The 18,132-nt window shown below is 40.9% G+C and overlaps 1 protein-coding gene and 1 long non-coding RNA gene across 2 annotated transcripts in view; one reads left to right on the plus strand and one right to left on the minus strand.

The window, feature by feature from the left end:
• GRB14 (growth factor receptor bound protein 14) overlaps positions 1-1,203 on the minus strand; it is a gene marked incomplete at its 5' end in the record, with an annotated part of 68,556 nt that extends 67,353 nt beyond the window's left edge. Inside the window, one exon of the mRNA XM_062578902.1 lies at positions 1,145-1,203. Within this exon, the coding sequence (XP_062434886.1) occupies positions 1,145-1,203 (59 nt within the window). The remainder of the gene's footprint in view (positions 1-1,144) is intronic.
• A 290-nt stretch (positions 1,204-1,493) lies between these two features.
• The window catches only part of LOC134141957 (uncharacterized), a 63,519-nt gene continuing 46,880 nt past the window's right edge, over positions 1,494-18,132 (plus strand). Inside the window, exons 1-2 of the long non-coding RNA XR_009958758.1 lie at positions 1,494-1,662; positions 11,065-11,133. This is a non-coding gene — a long non-coding RNA (uncharacterized LOC134141957). The remainder of the gene's footprint in view (positions 1,663-11,064; positions 11,134-18,132) is intronic.

The raw sequence follows: 18,132 nt of genomic DNA on the forward strand, positions 1-18,132 counted from the left end.
TTTAAAATATCATATTAATAATTTTGGATGCTGTGTACATTACAGTGCACAATTTTCTCACATGAAAAATACAAACCAGCACTTTGTCTACTGGATTTAGGGAGCAGCACGCAAAATACCTCAAGTATCTGAGTTGGCCAAAATACTTCTAGTTTTTTCTACTTGTGTGAGCTGATGGCTCCAAAGTTAATCTTTATTACCTTCACAATTATCATTCTAGGTTTCACATGCTAATCAGTACGACAGAAGGGTTGAAAACCTCAAAATAAAGTACTGATGCAGAAGGAAGCTACTTTTCTTCCTGGAAATCCTCACAGAACATCCATTTGAGGAGAAATTTAGTGTTAAGGAGGGGTGAAAAACACTGTGTGCAGCATCTTTAAGATTTCCTAAACTTCAGTCTATCAAAACTGATCAGACACTTCATAAAACGCCTAGCTCACAGCTCCCGCTACTAAAAAGCCAATCAACACCTTTAAGAACAGCCTAGCAGGTAAAGACAGCTGCTGCACAGCAGTCACGGCGGCAGCGCTCGCTGTGCAGCAGCTTAGCTGACAAGCGCTGCAAGCAAGCGCCTGTACTAAGGGGGTAGTGGCGCGGCGCGGTGTGACAAGGCAGGACAGGCAACGTCGTCTCTTTTCGCCTCAAACTGGGAAACCACTAAAAAAAAAAGAAGAGGTGAAAGAAAAGGGGGGGGGCACACCCGCAGCAGCAGATGTTCCACAAAAAACCCTTCTCTGGCACCGCTCCACGGAACAACTTTTTACCGCGTTATTTCGGGGCTCTAAGCCTGGACTGAGCGCACCCCCGGCCTCCCGGCTGCAAGCGCTGCACTTTCCTCCCCGCGCCATGTGTTTCACCGCGAGGTTCACCACCCGCCGCGCCGCCAGGCAACTTCCCAGCTGCGGGCAACCCGGGCCGGGGCCGCCGCCGATCGTGGGGCAGCGCCCGGCCGGCCCCGCCGGCGCCGTCCCGGGGCCGCTGCGGGCGGGCGGGCGGGCGGGCAGCCTGCGCCCCGCCGACATTTCGCGGCGCCCCCTCCCCGCAGCCGCCTTCGCGCCGCGGCGGCACCGAGCCCGCGGCACCTCGACGGCAGCGCGCGGCGCCAGCGCGCACCTCGACGGCCGCCCCGCTCCGGCCTTACCTGTCGGGCGGCGGCAGGGCTCCCCCGGGCGGCTGCGAGGCGGCGGGCGGCTCCGGGCACGGGCAGCGCTCCGCGCCGCGGGGGCCGCCGCCCGCCGGCTCCGCCGCCCCGCGCGCCGGCGAGGCCATCGGCGGCGGCCGAGTGCCGGCCGCGCGGGAGCCCGCACGGGAGGCGCGGCGCTGCCGGCGGAGGCTGCTCGCCGCTCCCGCTGCGGGGCGGGCGGCGAGGGCGTAAGCGCCGCCCGGGCGGCGAGCGGCACCGAGCGCCTTCCCGGCGCACGTGCGCGGGCGGCCGCCGAGCCCGCCGGCTCCGCGCTGCCTCCCGCCGCCGGCCGCGTCGGGGAGGCAGCGCGAGGCGGGCGGGGGGCGACGCCGCGGCCTCCCGCTGCTTCCGCCGGGCGGGGAGAGGGAAGGGGGGCGGGGGGCGACACCGCCCCGCGCCCTCGCAGCCGGCTCTAACGGCCCTGCCCCGGGACGCTGCCCCGCCGTGCGGCTCGGCCCCGGCGCCTGACCGCAGAGGTAACGTTTTACCCCGTGGAGCAGGCGAGCGTCCTGAGCGCCTTCGCGGCCACTAGCAGGGCTGCCGAGAGGCCGGGGGTTCATGGTTACGCCCCGGGGAAAGAAGGCATGAACGGGGCTGGAGGGGCGGGGGAAGGAGCAGGAGCAGGAGCAGGAGGAGAGGGCTGTTTGCCCACCACCCACCCAGCTTGCGGAAACGCCGGGTTGGCCGCGCAGCCGGCACCGCGCTGCCGCACCGCGGGGCGCCTGTGCCCGGGGAGCGCGGGCTGCCGCCCGCTCTTCGCGCTGGCCGGGGCGGCCGCTCCCGGCTCGGGCGGCCGCCGGCGGCACCGCGCACCGTTCAAGCCGGCGGTAAAAGCGGCCGTGCGCAAACACCCCCCCGGCAGCGCTCGGCCTGCTCGGAGACGGCGACTGAGAGGTTAGACTCAAGGATACCGAGTGGCTGGGGGTAAATGTGTTTTGCTGTGTCCTTGAACACGTTGAAGAAATCCTCACATAGAAGACAAAATTTCAATTATGGAGAAAGATTTTTGTAAAATAGAAGCAACACTCATGGTTTTAATTTTAGCTGAGTTACAGATGATTTTGCAGGACATTTACTTTCAATGGAAAATAAGGATTCCTCATCCTCTACACAGTTCATTCTCTGTTTTACTAACAGCTGACGAGCACGAGTAGATTAAGAATTCTTGCAAAGACTGGCAAACATGTCAGGAATATTATAGCGTCTGCTGATTGATTAGATTTATTCATTGCTTGCTAACGGCTATCTTTTTACACATTTGCACAGGCCAGACCACTGATTTTTGTCTAATTGATTCACTGGTGTAAATCTGTCCTGTTAAACTTTCTTCAAAAGAACAGAAGGAAAGGAAAATGGTGCAGGAGTTCCAGGTAGAACGAGAAGTGGCGATTGTATGCTGATATGAATCAGCATTAAAAAGTTCAGCCATGAAAAGAAAATATATTTTGACTTTTCACCCAGTCTGTGCAAGTTGTTACATAGTTGTAACCTGACATACGTGGTACGTTTTTGTGTCTTTTGCTTAGTCATGTAATTGTATTAAAATAGCAAGCAAGTAATAACCACATTTAGTAGGAATAATTAGCAAATACATTAAGTATTTGTATGTTTCAACATAACTGCTAGGATTTTACTGAATCATGTCAGCAAAAAGAGTCCCTTGTAGGAAAGAGCAACAAAAAAAAAAATATGCCATTATAATTTCACTGAATGTAATAATTAACAAATTTAAGAAAATAATTAACTGAAATTTTTTTTATGAATTATGACTTCCCATAGCCTGTCCTGATGCTTATGCATACAGTGTCTTGTATGGAGGAGCACTGTATCAGAAAATACCTTAGAAAACTGAAGCACAGAAAGACCTGAGTGATTTTTCCAGTGCAGCATAGGAAGCACTGCATATTTGAGAATGTGAAACTACCTGACTACCATCTCTCTCTTTTCAAACAACTGAAAGGATAAGAAAGATTGACTGAGCTTGACTAAAGATACCTGAGAGCATTTGATTTAGACTCCGTTCAAGAGTAACCTTTTTTAATTCTTTCTTTGAACCAGTACAAACTCTTAGTATTCTCTGAACACTTAAAGATGCTAGGATTAGAAGGGCAGATTTTTGGTTAAGTCCTGAAATCAAAATATTTGTTGAACTGTTGCTTGGCTTCATTTTTATTATGAATACACTTAAGCTGCCTAGACTGTTTTTTGATACTTGCTATGCTGCTCCAGCACAACAGTCTTCAATCTAATACTTAATTTCTCTAAAATTAAACTTCTGAGCATTCTTCAATCCCAACTCAGTAAACTTGTTTTTTCTTTTAATTTGAAATCTTCATTGACCCTAGTCAGGCCCGGATGTTTATCAAGTAGAATTAAAAATATGCATTGAAAAAAAAAATCAACAGATTCAAGCTATTCAGTATGCACTGCACTTTCAGAAAAAATTAAGCTTTCTAGTTCTCAAAAGCTTGTGCATTATTTAGAACCACTGAACTTGATCAATGTGACAAAATGCTGCCTTTAATTAGAATAAACTGTCATAGTTATTACTGACAGAATGAAGGTTTAAAAAATACAAACTGTCTACGATTATTTCTGAAAACTATGGTGGACGGGGTTGTTTAGTGTTTTATTTCACACTTCCACACATCCCCTCCATATTTTAATCAAGATATTTTTGAAGAGGGTTTTTTACATATAATGGTTTGACCATGAAAAGCTTAATTATCATTTTTAAAGATAGTTACACTAATAGAAATAATAACCTATCTTTACACCATTTTATGTCATAGTCACAGTAACAAGAAAATAATTACCACCACTGAAGTACTAGGTAGAGCAAGACACAGAAATAGTCACTGTCTCCATTACAAGGCTATGAACAAGCCAAATCTTTTCTCTCCCAATTCAATATTTTCTCTAACAAGCACCCTGAAGTAAATTACATCAAAAGTAATCAGAGGATCATCTTTAAAAAATAAATTTGTGGTTTGCTCCTCCTTGGGCATTTTCAAAAGCCAATTTTTAACTTTAAAAACTGACCCAGCTGTTTGGTAGTGCTTCAAGAGAGACAGATTTATCGTAAGAACATTAGTAGAGAGATCACTAATCTTTTGGCAGTAGTGGATAACTCCTTGAAAATTATTCGTGGTTGTTTTTTTTGTGAGGAGTTTTGTGTATTTACATAGTTCACATTGAACATAAGTTTGGAATTACAGTTAAAACGTGTCTTTTATTGGAGATAGGGAAAAAATTCTGAAATGAGTACAGCCACTTCCAGTAGTTTCAAGAAGCTGCTGTTCAGCGTAATCTGTAGGCCCAGGCTCTGCATGGACCTACGCAAACCACAGCACGGGCTCGCTGTGGTGCTTCCGGTGACGTCATTTTCCTCTTTTTCACTTGCTGTTAAGAAGGAAACTGCACTAGTGTTTTCTGTTGTTGTTTGGGTGGGTTTGGGATTTTTTTTTTCCCCTCAGAAAGCATGCATACTTTAGTGTACTTTCATAAGAAATGTGCATACAGGAAGGGATGTTATAACCAGCCTTGATAACAGTGATTGCTATTCCCATAGCAAGTTTTGTGATTCTCTGCGAAAACTTTGCCCTCAGACTGAAACATCCCCCTGCTGGAATTTTCCCTTGGACTTTACTACAAAAACAGAATTAAATTCTGTGCAGGGTTTTGAGAATAAGAACGATACTCTTTGAGCCAATCAAGTCAAAAGAAGAGCTTACAATTTCTGAAAAAAGTCTTTGTAGCTAAAAAACAAATAATTAGGTTCAGTGTAGGGTTGACTGGGCGGCATGAAAGGTCTGAGAGAGGCAGGTCAGGCAACATGAGTTACTGGCTTCTGCTGCCTCGCTCTAAGGCAGTATGAGCTCGATCATTCGACAGTGTCTATAATGAGCTGTATATTGGGTGACGTGATCTACACTGACCAGCCTTGAACTTCTTCAGGCAAGAAATTCTTTCCTAGTGATAGAGAACTACTGTAGTCCAGGATGAGTATTTATAAATGGATTATGGACATACGTATGGATTAATCAGTGCCTACGTCTTCATCTAATGGGTCTAAATCTACTAGACTAGAACCAGTCTTCTAATGGATGAAGTGCATGTTGCTGTGGTTATTTGTGGAAGTACATTGCCAGGTCTTAGGGAATTTGAACTGGCTCAGCAGTGTCAAATATTTGTAATGATAGTATTGTAATGGAGGGAAATTAATGCATTTCCCTGCTCTTATTACACTGTCTGCACTCACCTGAAGTCACTTATACTCAGTCCCAATAAAGCTATCATAAAATCATAAAGAAATGTTGAAGGTAAATCCTAAGTGTGCAAGTCTCTAGAGTACTTGCACTTGTACACAAGCATCATTAGATCCAACAATGTGTCATTCTTATCTAGTCTCAGCTTTTTTAGGTAGTTCAAATGCAACAAGTTTCCAGTAATCCAACTTAGTCCCTTGTAAGTATTTGTGATAATTAATGCTTTATCAAGTACTCTGAAATAACTAATATGAAGAGTAGATAACTTGAAACATTGCATAGCTGATAAAATACCTTGTTAAATTAAAATGTGGTGTTTCACAACAGCAGAGAGCTACAGATACCTTTTGCCACCATTTTTTCTGGAACACCGCCAAAGAACATCATTCAGAATATTGCACGCAAACATATCCTTGCCACCAAGGGGAGCGTGTGTGTGACTCTGCTATCCAGTGCTGCATGTGTTCATCAGAACACAGCAGTTCAATTTCCGTAGCTATTGGAAAGACAGATTCATGATCCCTTAACATCAGTCATTGTGTGCAGGGAAGAGCAAAATACGAACATTAAGAAAACAAGGAATGTAGAGTGAAAATGTGACTTCACAAACACAGCCTTGTCACTCTTAAGTCTCAGTTGTGTCTGAGCTGCCAGCAAGGATGCCGAAGCAGTAGTCTCATAACAGAGCACGGTAAGAGTCTCCTCATATGAGCAAAGAGGAAAGCAGATGTGAAGTTATTTTGGGAAAAAGTAAATAACATATCTGGTCAGTCCCAAGTAAGATAGGATTCCACTTTTTTGACCAACAGCTATCTGCTTGAGACAGTGTGAAGCTGACAAATGAAATTTAAAGACAAAATGAATTCTGTATTTTGAAAAATTGATAGAGAGCAAACCAGTTGCCTAAACATAGGCATCTAGTACCAGTTTAGACACCCTAAAGAAGGGCATAAGTTTCCTGTTGGTCCAGCAGCTTATCTAACATCCCAGAGCAGAAGTTTCAGCTATGCCTGGACATTAAAAATGGCACTGTACTCAGGTGCCAGAATTCCATTCATGCTATTTCTTCCTGTTTCTGTAACATGCAGCTCACAACAGACTTTCCATGACTTCACAAAATAAAATTGAAGTCTAATAACTTCAGACACATTGCATTGCAAAATTGAGGATTGTAGCTTTCATTATTTCAGATCTAAGAAGACCGGAAGTAATCCCACCATATATTTTTTCTCTAATTTTGGAAAAAATTATAATAAAATCTGATTGTATACATGTCTGCGTACACATGACAGGAAGATTATTTTTTCTCTTCTGAAATCACTAGAATAGGAGCCCATATTTTCATCCCTAAATTTGGACTGGCCCAGATGCAACAAAGCAATTTCCAAATCAGTCTACCTGCGCATACGCAATGTAGAATGCCTTGAAAAATGGGCTCTGAAATGCAAAGCGCCAGTGAACCTTAATGAGTCATTACGTTCCTCCCAAATGATGGAAAGTAAAACAAACAAATGCTTATCTGGCCAGGTGGAATTCCTAAGGTGTTGCCACTGTGAGATAACATGTCTAACACCATTTTAATATATCACCTTTTAGGACATTTAGTACTCTCTGGAATGAATTGATCCTGCAGAGTTTGCACAGAGAAAAGGCATTTACTATTTCTCAAGAGTTTTTCCAAGAACTCTATATCCAGGCAATGCAGTATGCAATAAACCTTTGAAAAAGCAACCTATTGTTCGTATTTTAAAAGCATAGTGCTGACTACTTGAAAGTTATTATATTAAAAGGTTATTAATGCAAATATCTGTAATTCAGGAACCCTTTCTAACAGTGACAATCTCAGCACTTATTATGAATTTAATTACCACAACATCAGCGCACCTAACGTTTTAATGTATTTATTCCCTTCATACGGATGAGTAGATGTTTGCATCTTTATGTGCCTGAATGTCTTCTTTAAAAATTAACCCTACATGGATATTCAAAATACTTGGCTGTAGATATTAGAACAAGCTGGATTAGTGATTTAACATAAAGGCCCCACATTTCTGTGGAGCGAGATGGAAGACTGCAGAGGTCAGCTAAGAACACCTTAGGCTTTTAGTGCTGAGAACTGTCTCAGAAGAATTCGTCTTTGTTTCCTCTGACTACCCTGAAAACCTAGGGAGAACTGCCTTCCGACTTAACTAGCTCAGTTAGGTGTCAAAAATTAGACAATGTAATTAATTTGCTAAGTGATTTTCTCAAGATCCAATGGAATTTGTGGCTGAGCAAGGAATGTAAACCCTGAGTCCAAAATTAGTACTCTAACAATCAGGCCATGCTCTTTGCAACTATAATGAAGGTTCCTTGCTTCTAAAAATAAAACAGATAAGAGGTATTAATACTGAAGAACTCCTGACAAGGAGTTAACTTCAAGTCTGGCCCAAAATGCGATTTATTCTCCTATGACCCGGACAAAAAATACACCTTTTCTTTTGATTTCATGTTTATTAAAGCTGTGCTGTGGAGTTGTTTAGTAGCCACTCCATTTTAAAAGTTTTTTTTTTTTTCTTCTTTCTAATACTCTTGATTTTACTGCAAGAAATAGAACCGTTTCGTAAGACTGGACATTTGAATCTAACACTGAACCTATCTAGTCCACCTTATATATTTGTGAATCAGACATTAAACAGGACATGAATAATAACGTACAACATAAAGTTCCAGACAATTGTCTTGCTCACAGTGGCACTCTAAACTTCACTAGTCTCACAAAAATTTTGCCTTGGGATGAAAAATTGAGAAAAATGCTGGCTACTGAGTAAGTTCATAAATAATTTGCACCTGACTTCAAAGAAATTTAATATCCAATATATCTGAGAAGCATATGGGAAGCAAGAGTACAAAGATCACCTCTAAAATTAGAGAGATTATTACAGTCACTCAACCCTTTTAAATTCAACCTTCAATGTCCTCCTTCAATATTGTGAATTTAGCTCAATCCATTGTGCTCGTTTGAGAATTCAGAGATGAGAAATCAACTCATGCAGGTTTTTTTACATTCTTTGACCTTACTTTTTAAAACAATAGCAATGTATTTTTCAGATTTCTAACCTACTTGAACTTTCATTCTATTATCCAAGAAAAACCATGGAACTGATATATTCTTTCTTCACAAAGAAAATCTGGGTATTTATAAAGCCATGTTAGACTCAAAAGCTGGCATTCTTTCTCATCACTAGACTTCTGTACTACTAGATCACGCAGGATTACGTACCCGCTGGACGTAGAGAAGAGGCGCACAGTCACTTCTGTCAAATTAGCCACAGAACATGAAAAAGACACGTGGGAGGACAGACTATCTGATCTGGCAGAACATCTGCTGGTAAAAATTCAGCCCATCAACAAAAAAATCTCTTTAACAAGTTTGAACCAACAAAGTAAGCTTCAGAGTTCGGCATCCTGTGGCTGTGGCAGCTCTCATTAAGTCCCCGAACCGACTTGAGCGTGTTGTAGAGCCGAGGCCTTAGAGCCAATACCAAGCCGCTGAGAAAGAAAGAAATCTGACTAAAACCAGGTTATGTCATTAAAGGTGATAAATGAAACTTCTTAACTGATAAAATATCTATACTTTTTGTAAGCATCAGATCGTGCCTTAATTAAATTCCAATTTACATTCTGCCAACCTGTGTGATCTTAGTTGGAGAAGTTACTTTGTACTGTAGCTGGAAGTAGCCATTACTTGCTGCATTCAGTCCAAACGTAATTCCAGTTCAGCAGTAGGTGAAGCGAGTTGAATTTTTGCATGGACTAGGTTTTGTTTCATTACAACTTAAATTTAGGGAAAAATGGATGTTGCTTTCCACAATGTCATGAGTTTCTGTATGGAATAAGAGGCCCCCATCTAAATACAAGGCACTCAAACAGTCAACTTTCAAAATGGCTTTAAAAAAAAGTTTATTCCAATCTCTTACTAGCTCAGTCTCTTCAGAACATTTTTCCTTTTTATTTGAAGCATTAAGCATTTAAAGCACCTAGCATTAAGTGATTTGTTGAGACTTTAAAAGCCCATTCGATTTTCTATAAGATAGCTGGGCTGGCTCTTAAGCAAGAACGTAGGCTTCTACTATAACATATTGGGAGCTTTTAAAACCAAAGCAATTCATAATAAATTTATTCAAATTGACACAATTTCTGGTTACAATGTCTTCATTATTTCTTCAGAGTTAAGAAACATGAATTATATCACTATAACCACAACGCCAGTCAAAGAAATCTAATTTATGGTGAAGTCTATTTTTACAGTTATCATGTAGCTCAAAGCATACATTCAATTGTTTTCTTGTACTATTTTTTATATTAGTGTTATTCCAAAGACCACACTGGTGTTATAACCATTACATCTCATTAAAAAATAATTATTACATGACAGGCTTAAACATATATATATAGCTACATAACTAATTAGAAATAATTACACCACTAAAATGTGTTAAGCATATATGGAAGTGCATTTCGGATTTATATATATATATATACATATATGTATATATATATATATATAAAAAATCACTCAAACATGGTCTGTTTTGGTAGTGTGTGCATGTTTTCATCATAGCCAGCAAGTTAACCAATATCTAACTCAATTCAAATTAAGGCTGAATTAAATTAACACAGCATTAAATTCCTGAATCAGGAGAATAGAATCATTAAAATGATCAACATAAGCCAAGAAAAGGACTTTTTAAAACAAAATGAAATTGTTCTCTGTCAGTATCTTTTCCATCTTCTACTTCACTTACATTCTTCTAATAAGAATGAAGTGAATCGTAATTAAAAAAAAAAAAAAAGAAAAGAAAGAAAGAAAAAAGAACCTGATAGCCTCTTTTGCAGCTTCTTAGGATGGAGAGATTTTTTTTTTTTCTCTCTCACTTTGCTGTCAGCAATGAAAGCCTGAGCTGCAATTGTTAAAGGTCTGAATTTGCATTTTTCAGCAATCCAGAGAAATGAGAACTGCTATTGTTATGATCGTCATCATTAGAAAGTTCTTTGTCTACAGATGTAGCAAAGTTGTTGGTCAGCTGCTTATTAGATGCCTTTAAAGTTATCAGATAATCTTACAGTAGAACAAAAAAAGCAGCTAATTAGTATTTTAATTTTGTATACACAAATAGGATAAATATTTCCTCTGTAAAATTAACTGGATGCAGTGCCTGGTTCATTCTTTATGAATAGCTAGTGCAGAAAATTTGCAGAAGGTAAAAATAAAGCAACAAGCTTTATTTGCAACAAGCAAGGTCTCTTCTGGGGTAATAGGAGAGGGTATCTTCTCTGCCAAAAATCAGTCCAGTTCAGATAGTTGTTCTGAACTGATTGAATAAAATAGGCAACTCTGGCCTTTTTCTATGAATGAGTCCTTACAGAAAGACACCTTGGAACATCTCCAAAGCCAGTTCAAGCATAGACCCACTGAACTGATATGTCAGGAGCTTATCTGCTGGAAGTACTTGACAAGAAATGTGAAAGCCAAACAGACACGTGCTATTGCTAGGGGGATTTCAATTATTTTGTTTCCAGTTTTCCTATACAAAGCGGATTTACTTGTATTATTTTTATTGTGATCAGGTACCTGCGTATCCCCAGTCGCGACGTAGAGCCAATCTGGAAAGCTGCAGTGTCACCTAGCTTCCTTTGGTAAGTCTGTGCCCTGTTTCAGTCCAAATTCTGTTGCTGCAGCAATTACTATGGAAAACTTCAGTGAAGGGCTTCAGCTAGAGATACTTTTGCCACTGTTAGCCTTTCACAGAGCCTTCATCTGGGGGCACAGGCATCCAACTGCCCCTTTTCACCATATTACAAGATAGATGGGGAGAGATCAAGAGAGATAGCGGATCCTCAGGCTTTTGTAGTGCTTTGGAAACAAGGCAAGCTGGATGATCACCCCAAGGGGATAAGTGTTGGCTTCCTTGTTCTATATGGGATATCAGATAAAAGCTCTGACAGGTATTGGGAGAACAGTTTGAAGGCTGAATGAAATGGCTGCATTCGGGGTATATTCCCACCCCAGCCTTTCAGCTGCTGCTGTCAGACTGGCAGCATGTGGCACAGTCACACTTTTAGAGCTCTTGGTCCACTTTGCTGTGCTATTCATGTGCCGTAGCTGAGTCACAAATGGGCTAAAACAGCCTCCCAAATATACAAGGGGTGGTGTGGCACCGTGGCGAGGCGGAGACCTCTTCTGAGCCTGCTCTGTGTGTATGGGTAAGGTGGTGTGGCCCGAGGTGCTCTCAGTGGAAGATTGCTTGGCGGCAGTCACACAGAGCAGTTGAGGTATTGCCACTGTTTCCAGAGTTCAGGTTATTAATGCTTTTCCAATGTCTGCCTGCTGCATAACTAAGGGAACAGAAATAATTTAACAGGTACTGTAATTTGTTGTCATACTAGGATTCCATTATTCAGGGAGTAATAGTGAAAATATATCAAATTGTTGACCCTTTGCAAACAGGCTTCAACATAAATTAATTGTTGTGTAAAAAAATGAATTTAATGTTTACAGTGCAATTTGTCACAGAAATGGAGGCTCAATTAGAGTCTCAATGATTTACTAAAGACATTTTAAACATAATGTCCAAACAATGCTACATAAATTAAACATGATGTAATTGAGTGTAACACTAAGTGGCTCATCATTGTTGATTCATGTGGAAATCACAGAAATTTTACTCATCATTATGCATTCATTCACTATTAATGTAGATACCATATGTGCTTCCATAGGGATTCTACTCTTACTCAGCGTTCATTAAGTTTTAATGTACCATAATAAAGGCATCAAAAGATCCATCTAAAAATACCACTACAAAGGTAGTTCATTTAAAGAGAGTTAAACATGTTTCACTTTAACATTGAAATACAAAGTAAGTTAATAATCAGAATAAATAATTCAGGAGAAAACACTGTTTAATTGCAAGTCAGACTACAAAGAGTATTTGAACGAAAGGCAAAGGATTGTGCCTGTTCTAGATTTCTGGATAGTGGTATTCATAGGTAAAAGTGTTCGTCATGCAAATATATAGTTTTAATTTAACTGATGCTTTACAGTAATCTTCAGTATAGTGATTCAATGCAGTGAAAATGTTACAGTCAGGTTGTCTAACGCACAGTTCATTGAAGGATGAGAGAACCAGAGCAGTATTAATAACTTGCCACAGCTCCCTATGTTTCACATTTTGCTCTCTGTTAGACTCCCTGTGCAATGGCTAGCAACGAGTTGTCCAGCAGCCAGCTCAGGCTTGTGTTTCTCAATAATCTAATCACGCTGCTGGGGCTTCATCTTCTATTTGCAGGCGTGCTTTCCATCCGAGCCGGGTGTCCGGGCCCTGAGCGCTTCCCCTCTCCTCTGTGGGTCTGGCTGCCTGCACTTGGGGCTAGGCTGTTGTGGGTGCTGGCCTTGGGACAAGCACTTCCAGAGAGCTCTGCGGGGATGCCGCAGCCCAGGCTTAGCCCTTACTTCCCGGGCAGCTGCACTTAAGCTGAGGCTCCAGTGCTTGGCCCGCGCCTGAGGTACAGCTCACACTGAGTCACAGCAAACCTGTGCCTCACCACAAGGCCCTGCTGGTCCAGACCCAGAGCTGCAGACAGACTTCCCAGCTTGGCCTTGGACCTGCCTTGTCCCTCTGGAGATGCAGATTCCTGGCTGAATGTAGCTGCTGTCTCCAGGCCTGCCCTGCTCCTCTCGCTCCAGTACTGGGGACAGGCCTGCCCTGCTGGCTGCAGTACCACGCTGGGTCCTGGTTCGCCATCCCCTAGGCAGCAGCCGGCCTGTGCTGCTCAGGTGGGAGGCAGCATGAATGTTTGCTTGGCATGCTCTTTTTATTATTATTATTATTGTTAAGCTGTTTCATTTCTCATCTCTCACTGTTAGAAAACATATATTTATGCTTTCATGATTTCCGGGGAAAATTGCTAATGGATGAATTAGATTAGATGAGCTATTCTAATCAAACATAGTATGCTGGTAGTGGATTTCAAAAAGTAATTGCTGTCACTGAATGAAATAAGGTCAATAGAAATTTCCATCAGAAAAATGGATTGAAATTTCACATGCAAAGCGTTGCATTTTAGCTGCCAAAGTAATCTTATTATTATAAATTGAAACTAATGAATGACTATCACAGTAAACTGAGCAGCCTTTGTATCCCATTCTCAAGTTTTTAAACTCTTTGTTCACTGGTCAGTTCAAAAGATCAGCTGCAAATCAGATGTGATCATCTGATGAATAAATCATCACATGATCATCTGTAAATAAACATAACTTAGCAAGGTTCTACTTAGCTGGATATATGGCACACAAACCATGACACACAAACTCCTCTTATAATTTGTTGATCTTGTACAGAAGGTGGGTGTATCCTGCATGTGACTCACCATGACAAAAAGCCTTCTTTCGTCATTTGCCCTGGAAAATCGGTTATCAGCCCTCATCAAACAAAGGCGGCTCTGCTGCATGGGCTGACACCCATGCCAAAGTAGAAAACTTACAGAACATGCCAAAAGGAAAAAACAACCTGGAGAGAAATAAATCCAGCTAAGAGAATATACCCTCTTCCCAAGATGTTTAGAGAAACAAAGCATGGGACATGCTCAGACCTACATCTTTATATCAATGAACTGTGACGACATCTAACAGATATGATGGCAAAAACATACACATCTTAAATGCCAATGGTTCAGCCACTCCCTTTACATAAAGGCATGAGTGACACAAAGCGCACGAATGGGGATTGGTAAATTAACGTCTTTTTCAGGAAAACAATTGGAGAGGATAAAACTAAGCTAGCAAGTGGAAGCTGACAACAAACAGAAAAGAGGCAGTTCTCCACACTGTGTGTCATTAAGCCAAGAAACTCCTTGCCATGCAGTACCATCACTGCTTAAAGTTTACAAGAGTCGCAAGAATCAGTAGACAAGCGCTTGAAAAATAGAACCGTTTAGGAGTATTAGATACATAGATATCATCTTCGCTCAGAAATTTTCTGAGGCAAAATTTTTTGAAGATTGATCATGCTTGTGTTTCTCCAGTCATCAACTTCTGATCACTGTCAGAAGTCAGGTAATAAGCTAAATGGACCTTCAGTTTGACCCAGTACAGCCATTATTCCATTAGGCTCTAAAGCATACAGACTATTGCCTCAAGATAAAACAATTATTTTTGCCCAGTGATGATCAGGCAACTTATATGTCATATCATTATCACCTTTTTTTTTTTTTTGATGAATGTAGTAGTTACACAAGAAAAGCCTCACCTACTTCCTTTCCTGGAGGAGATGGTCTAGCAGACCCTTAATTCTATTCACCTTTTTTGAAATTTTCATTTTTCAAAGAAATGAGTAGCAAATTTTAAAGTCAAAAATACATATATTAAAACCACTATTCTCAGGCATAGTCTGCAGCCAACTTTCCCCAAACCTCCTTTTCTCAGGGTCTCTCACAGGTTCCAGCAGGACAGCACCACGTGAAATCTGTGCATGCAGCTTGTGCTTATGTATCATGCTAGTTTCAGGTGGAGCTCTCTTACACAGCCTGGATTAGTTATACAGTTACGAGTTACAGAAACTATAACGCTCTCCTCTTCCCACCCGCTCGCTAGTCTTGGTAGAGAGAGTCTCTGAGAAACACTTTCTCTCTCAGAGCTTTCTGCCCTCAGCACTCCAGAGATGGTTGAAATGTGCCAACTGCAAGAGCTGGGGCCACTAGAAGCTTGATGGACCTTTGGCTTTCTCCTCCAGAACATCTGACTATGCAAGTTACCATTATACTGCAGTTTTTAATGAGGATTAACAGTACGTTAGTTCTTGGAAGTAAGGTACCTAATTATGCAGCTGCCTATAGTATGTGTTTCTCCTAAATTTTCCCAATTTAAAAAAGAAATCCTGTGCGATCCACTTTTTTAGTCTTTGCCTCACCTCTTCGTGTTACTGGGGTGCCCCAGGTCAGAACTGCAGCAGTTTGGCACACCATAGGGCTTTGCTTGTTACATGCACTTCGCAACTGCAGGTGTCCACTGATGTGATGTGCACTTGTGTGTCCGAATAACACTTCATCGTGCAGTACACAAGCGTTCAATTGATGTTTTGCATTTGAGGAAATGCAACAGGTTCTGTTGATGGCATCCATCATGCTCTTTAACCAAGGTGACTGACTGCAACTCTCTCTGTTCCTATCCTCATTTCCCTTGAGTATTTCATTTAGAAAAGTGCAATCAGCTCAGTTGTTTTAAGAAAGATCATTCATTGTGTTTATGTTAAAACAGAAATATTTTAATGCTTATGCAACTGTGAAGTAAATTTGTTTGTGCTCGTCTCGTCCTTGCTTTACCGGTTCAAATAAATGTGACTACAACCAACCATCACATCCTAGTTCTCACGCAGGATCGCAGAAAAAAAAATGAGAGTGAACAAACACACATATAGCTGGGGGGGATTATGAAATTCTAAGTCCTACAGTAGTTTATTTACTATAATTGAGTTTGCAAATAGGAATATATAATTTAGGGGTTAGGTTTAGCTCAGTTGGTTAGAGCTAACAGTTGGTTAGAGCGTGGTGCTAATAATGCCAAGATCGCAAGTTCGATCCCTGTACGGGCCACTCATTTGAGGGTTGGACTAGATGATCTCCAGAGGTCCCTTCCAACCTTACCAATTCTATGATTAACCACTAGTAAATACACCAGTGGTTAATGTACACTAGTACTAATACACTAAGTATGGTAGTACTTGCAGATAGCCACTGGTGGGCCAGCTTTATTCTTCAACAGCTGCTGCATCTGCAGGTTCTGTTGTGCTGTGGACTTTGTCCTCTCCCTTTCTGCGTTGATTGTATTCATTTTGGCACATTTTTATGCCTAGGGATGTTCCCTATCAAGATTCCCATTTTGTAACTATTTTGTCAGTTGTGAATACTATTTACTTTTATCTACCATACTTTATTGTATTTGGTGTTTACTTTTATCCCATTTCCAGTAGTTTATATAAACACTTAAAGACAGTGGCATCAAAAGCCACATACTGAAAAACTGGAGATATATGCACTTGCAGAGCTGTGCACAGAATCACTCCCTGAGCATTTTTAAAAGAAGGACTACTAAAATGGCCTAGAAATAGTATACAATTCTGAAAGGATTCATCAGTGTGAGATCATTAAAGATGCTTTGATTATAAATACAAAATAAAAGGAGGCTATTGCCTGACTAAAAATGGACTTATTTTCAAACGTATCTACAAATAGCAACATTAGGAACACTGAAAGAACCTATACAGTAAGAAAAAGGTACTTATCCATACTATGTCCATCTTTCTTTGTACATATAAATTATATAAAACATTATAAATATATATATATAAAATATATATATATATAAATTATAAAAACTTATAAATTTATATATACATAAACTTATAAATTTCTTTTTCTCTTCTTTAATACTATCCATTTACTAGAATGCCTCAGTATCATTGCTTTGGCTATTTGCTTCTCTGTTTAGTTTGAGTAAGTAAAACAAACTTGGGTTTGTTTTCTGTGTTTATGATAGGCTGTATACTTTCTGTATTACTGATATGTACCACTCACCTATGGCACATACCTCAAGTACTTTACTGAGTGACCTAGGACAATAAACACAGATGCTGAGATATCAAAAATGTTTATGAAATTCTCACTCTTGACAATAGCTTTAAGTCTGTTATGCGATCGATTGCATTTGTTGAGTTCCCTCTAGCTATAGTTGTTCTGGCTGTGATCGTATCAAATTTAATAGGCTAAACAAGGCCAGTCCTGCCTAGTACTCCAAGGGAAGACTCAAAACTAAACAAGTATAACCACTGCCTTCCTGGTGGTACAGGAGAGGGTGCTGGGTTATTTGTAGCTGGCGTTTTGCTTTGTGACTTACTGTATTACAGACTGGTAACAGTACTAGATAATCCAGCTGCATTAAAGGCTGACATCCCCCCAGCCCCAGACAAAAAAGGACTAAGAGCTCTGTTCAGTCACTAGACAGGACAAATTATTTCTCTAGAGGAGAAAGTTAACAGCTCTCCAGCCATACTGTATTCTAAGTGATTATATTCTCCATTCCCAAGTTTTCTTTGACATTTGCAAGAGACTACAACACTTTTATGCATCTGAGTGAAATGTGCAAAACAATTATCCATAAACACAGTCAAGTTTCAGTATGTCAAATGATTTGAGCTCCTATTTGAACAAAAATTTCTGTCAGCCAGTAGACTTTTCTAAGTACTCACATAACTTGATGTTTCAACTTTTAAGTTCACTATTTATAATATATCACTAAGTTCTGTGTTCCCCCCCCCCTTCCCCTGCCACCGCTTCAGTATCAGAATTAACAAGTTTTCTGATATAGACAGTACACAATTGTTTTCTGTTTTCTTGTAAAAATTCAGGTAGCAGATACCCACATGAAAATAAAATAACATTGTGACCATCCTATACTATGCAATGGTAATAATATAAACTCATACATTAGCTCTGTGTTAAGCCTGTAATTTGCGATCAAGTTAAATCTCATTTCACATTCAGAATTTAAATAAAGACTAATGCTGTGTCTTTATGTGGAGTTGCTTCAGTGGTTAAATTATCCTGTTTTTTATTAGTAATGTTGACTTCGCATGCAAGTTA

The sequence above is a fragment of the Rhea pennata genome, chromosome 6 (genome assembly GCF_028389875.1).
Source record: "Rhea pennata isolate bPtePen1 chromosome 6, bPtePen1.pri, whole genome shotgun sequence".
NCBI lineage: Eukaryota > Metazoa > Chordata > Aves > Rheiformes > Rheidae > Rhea > Rhea pennata.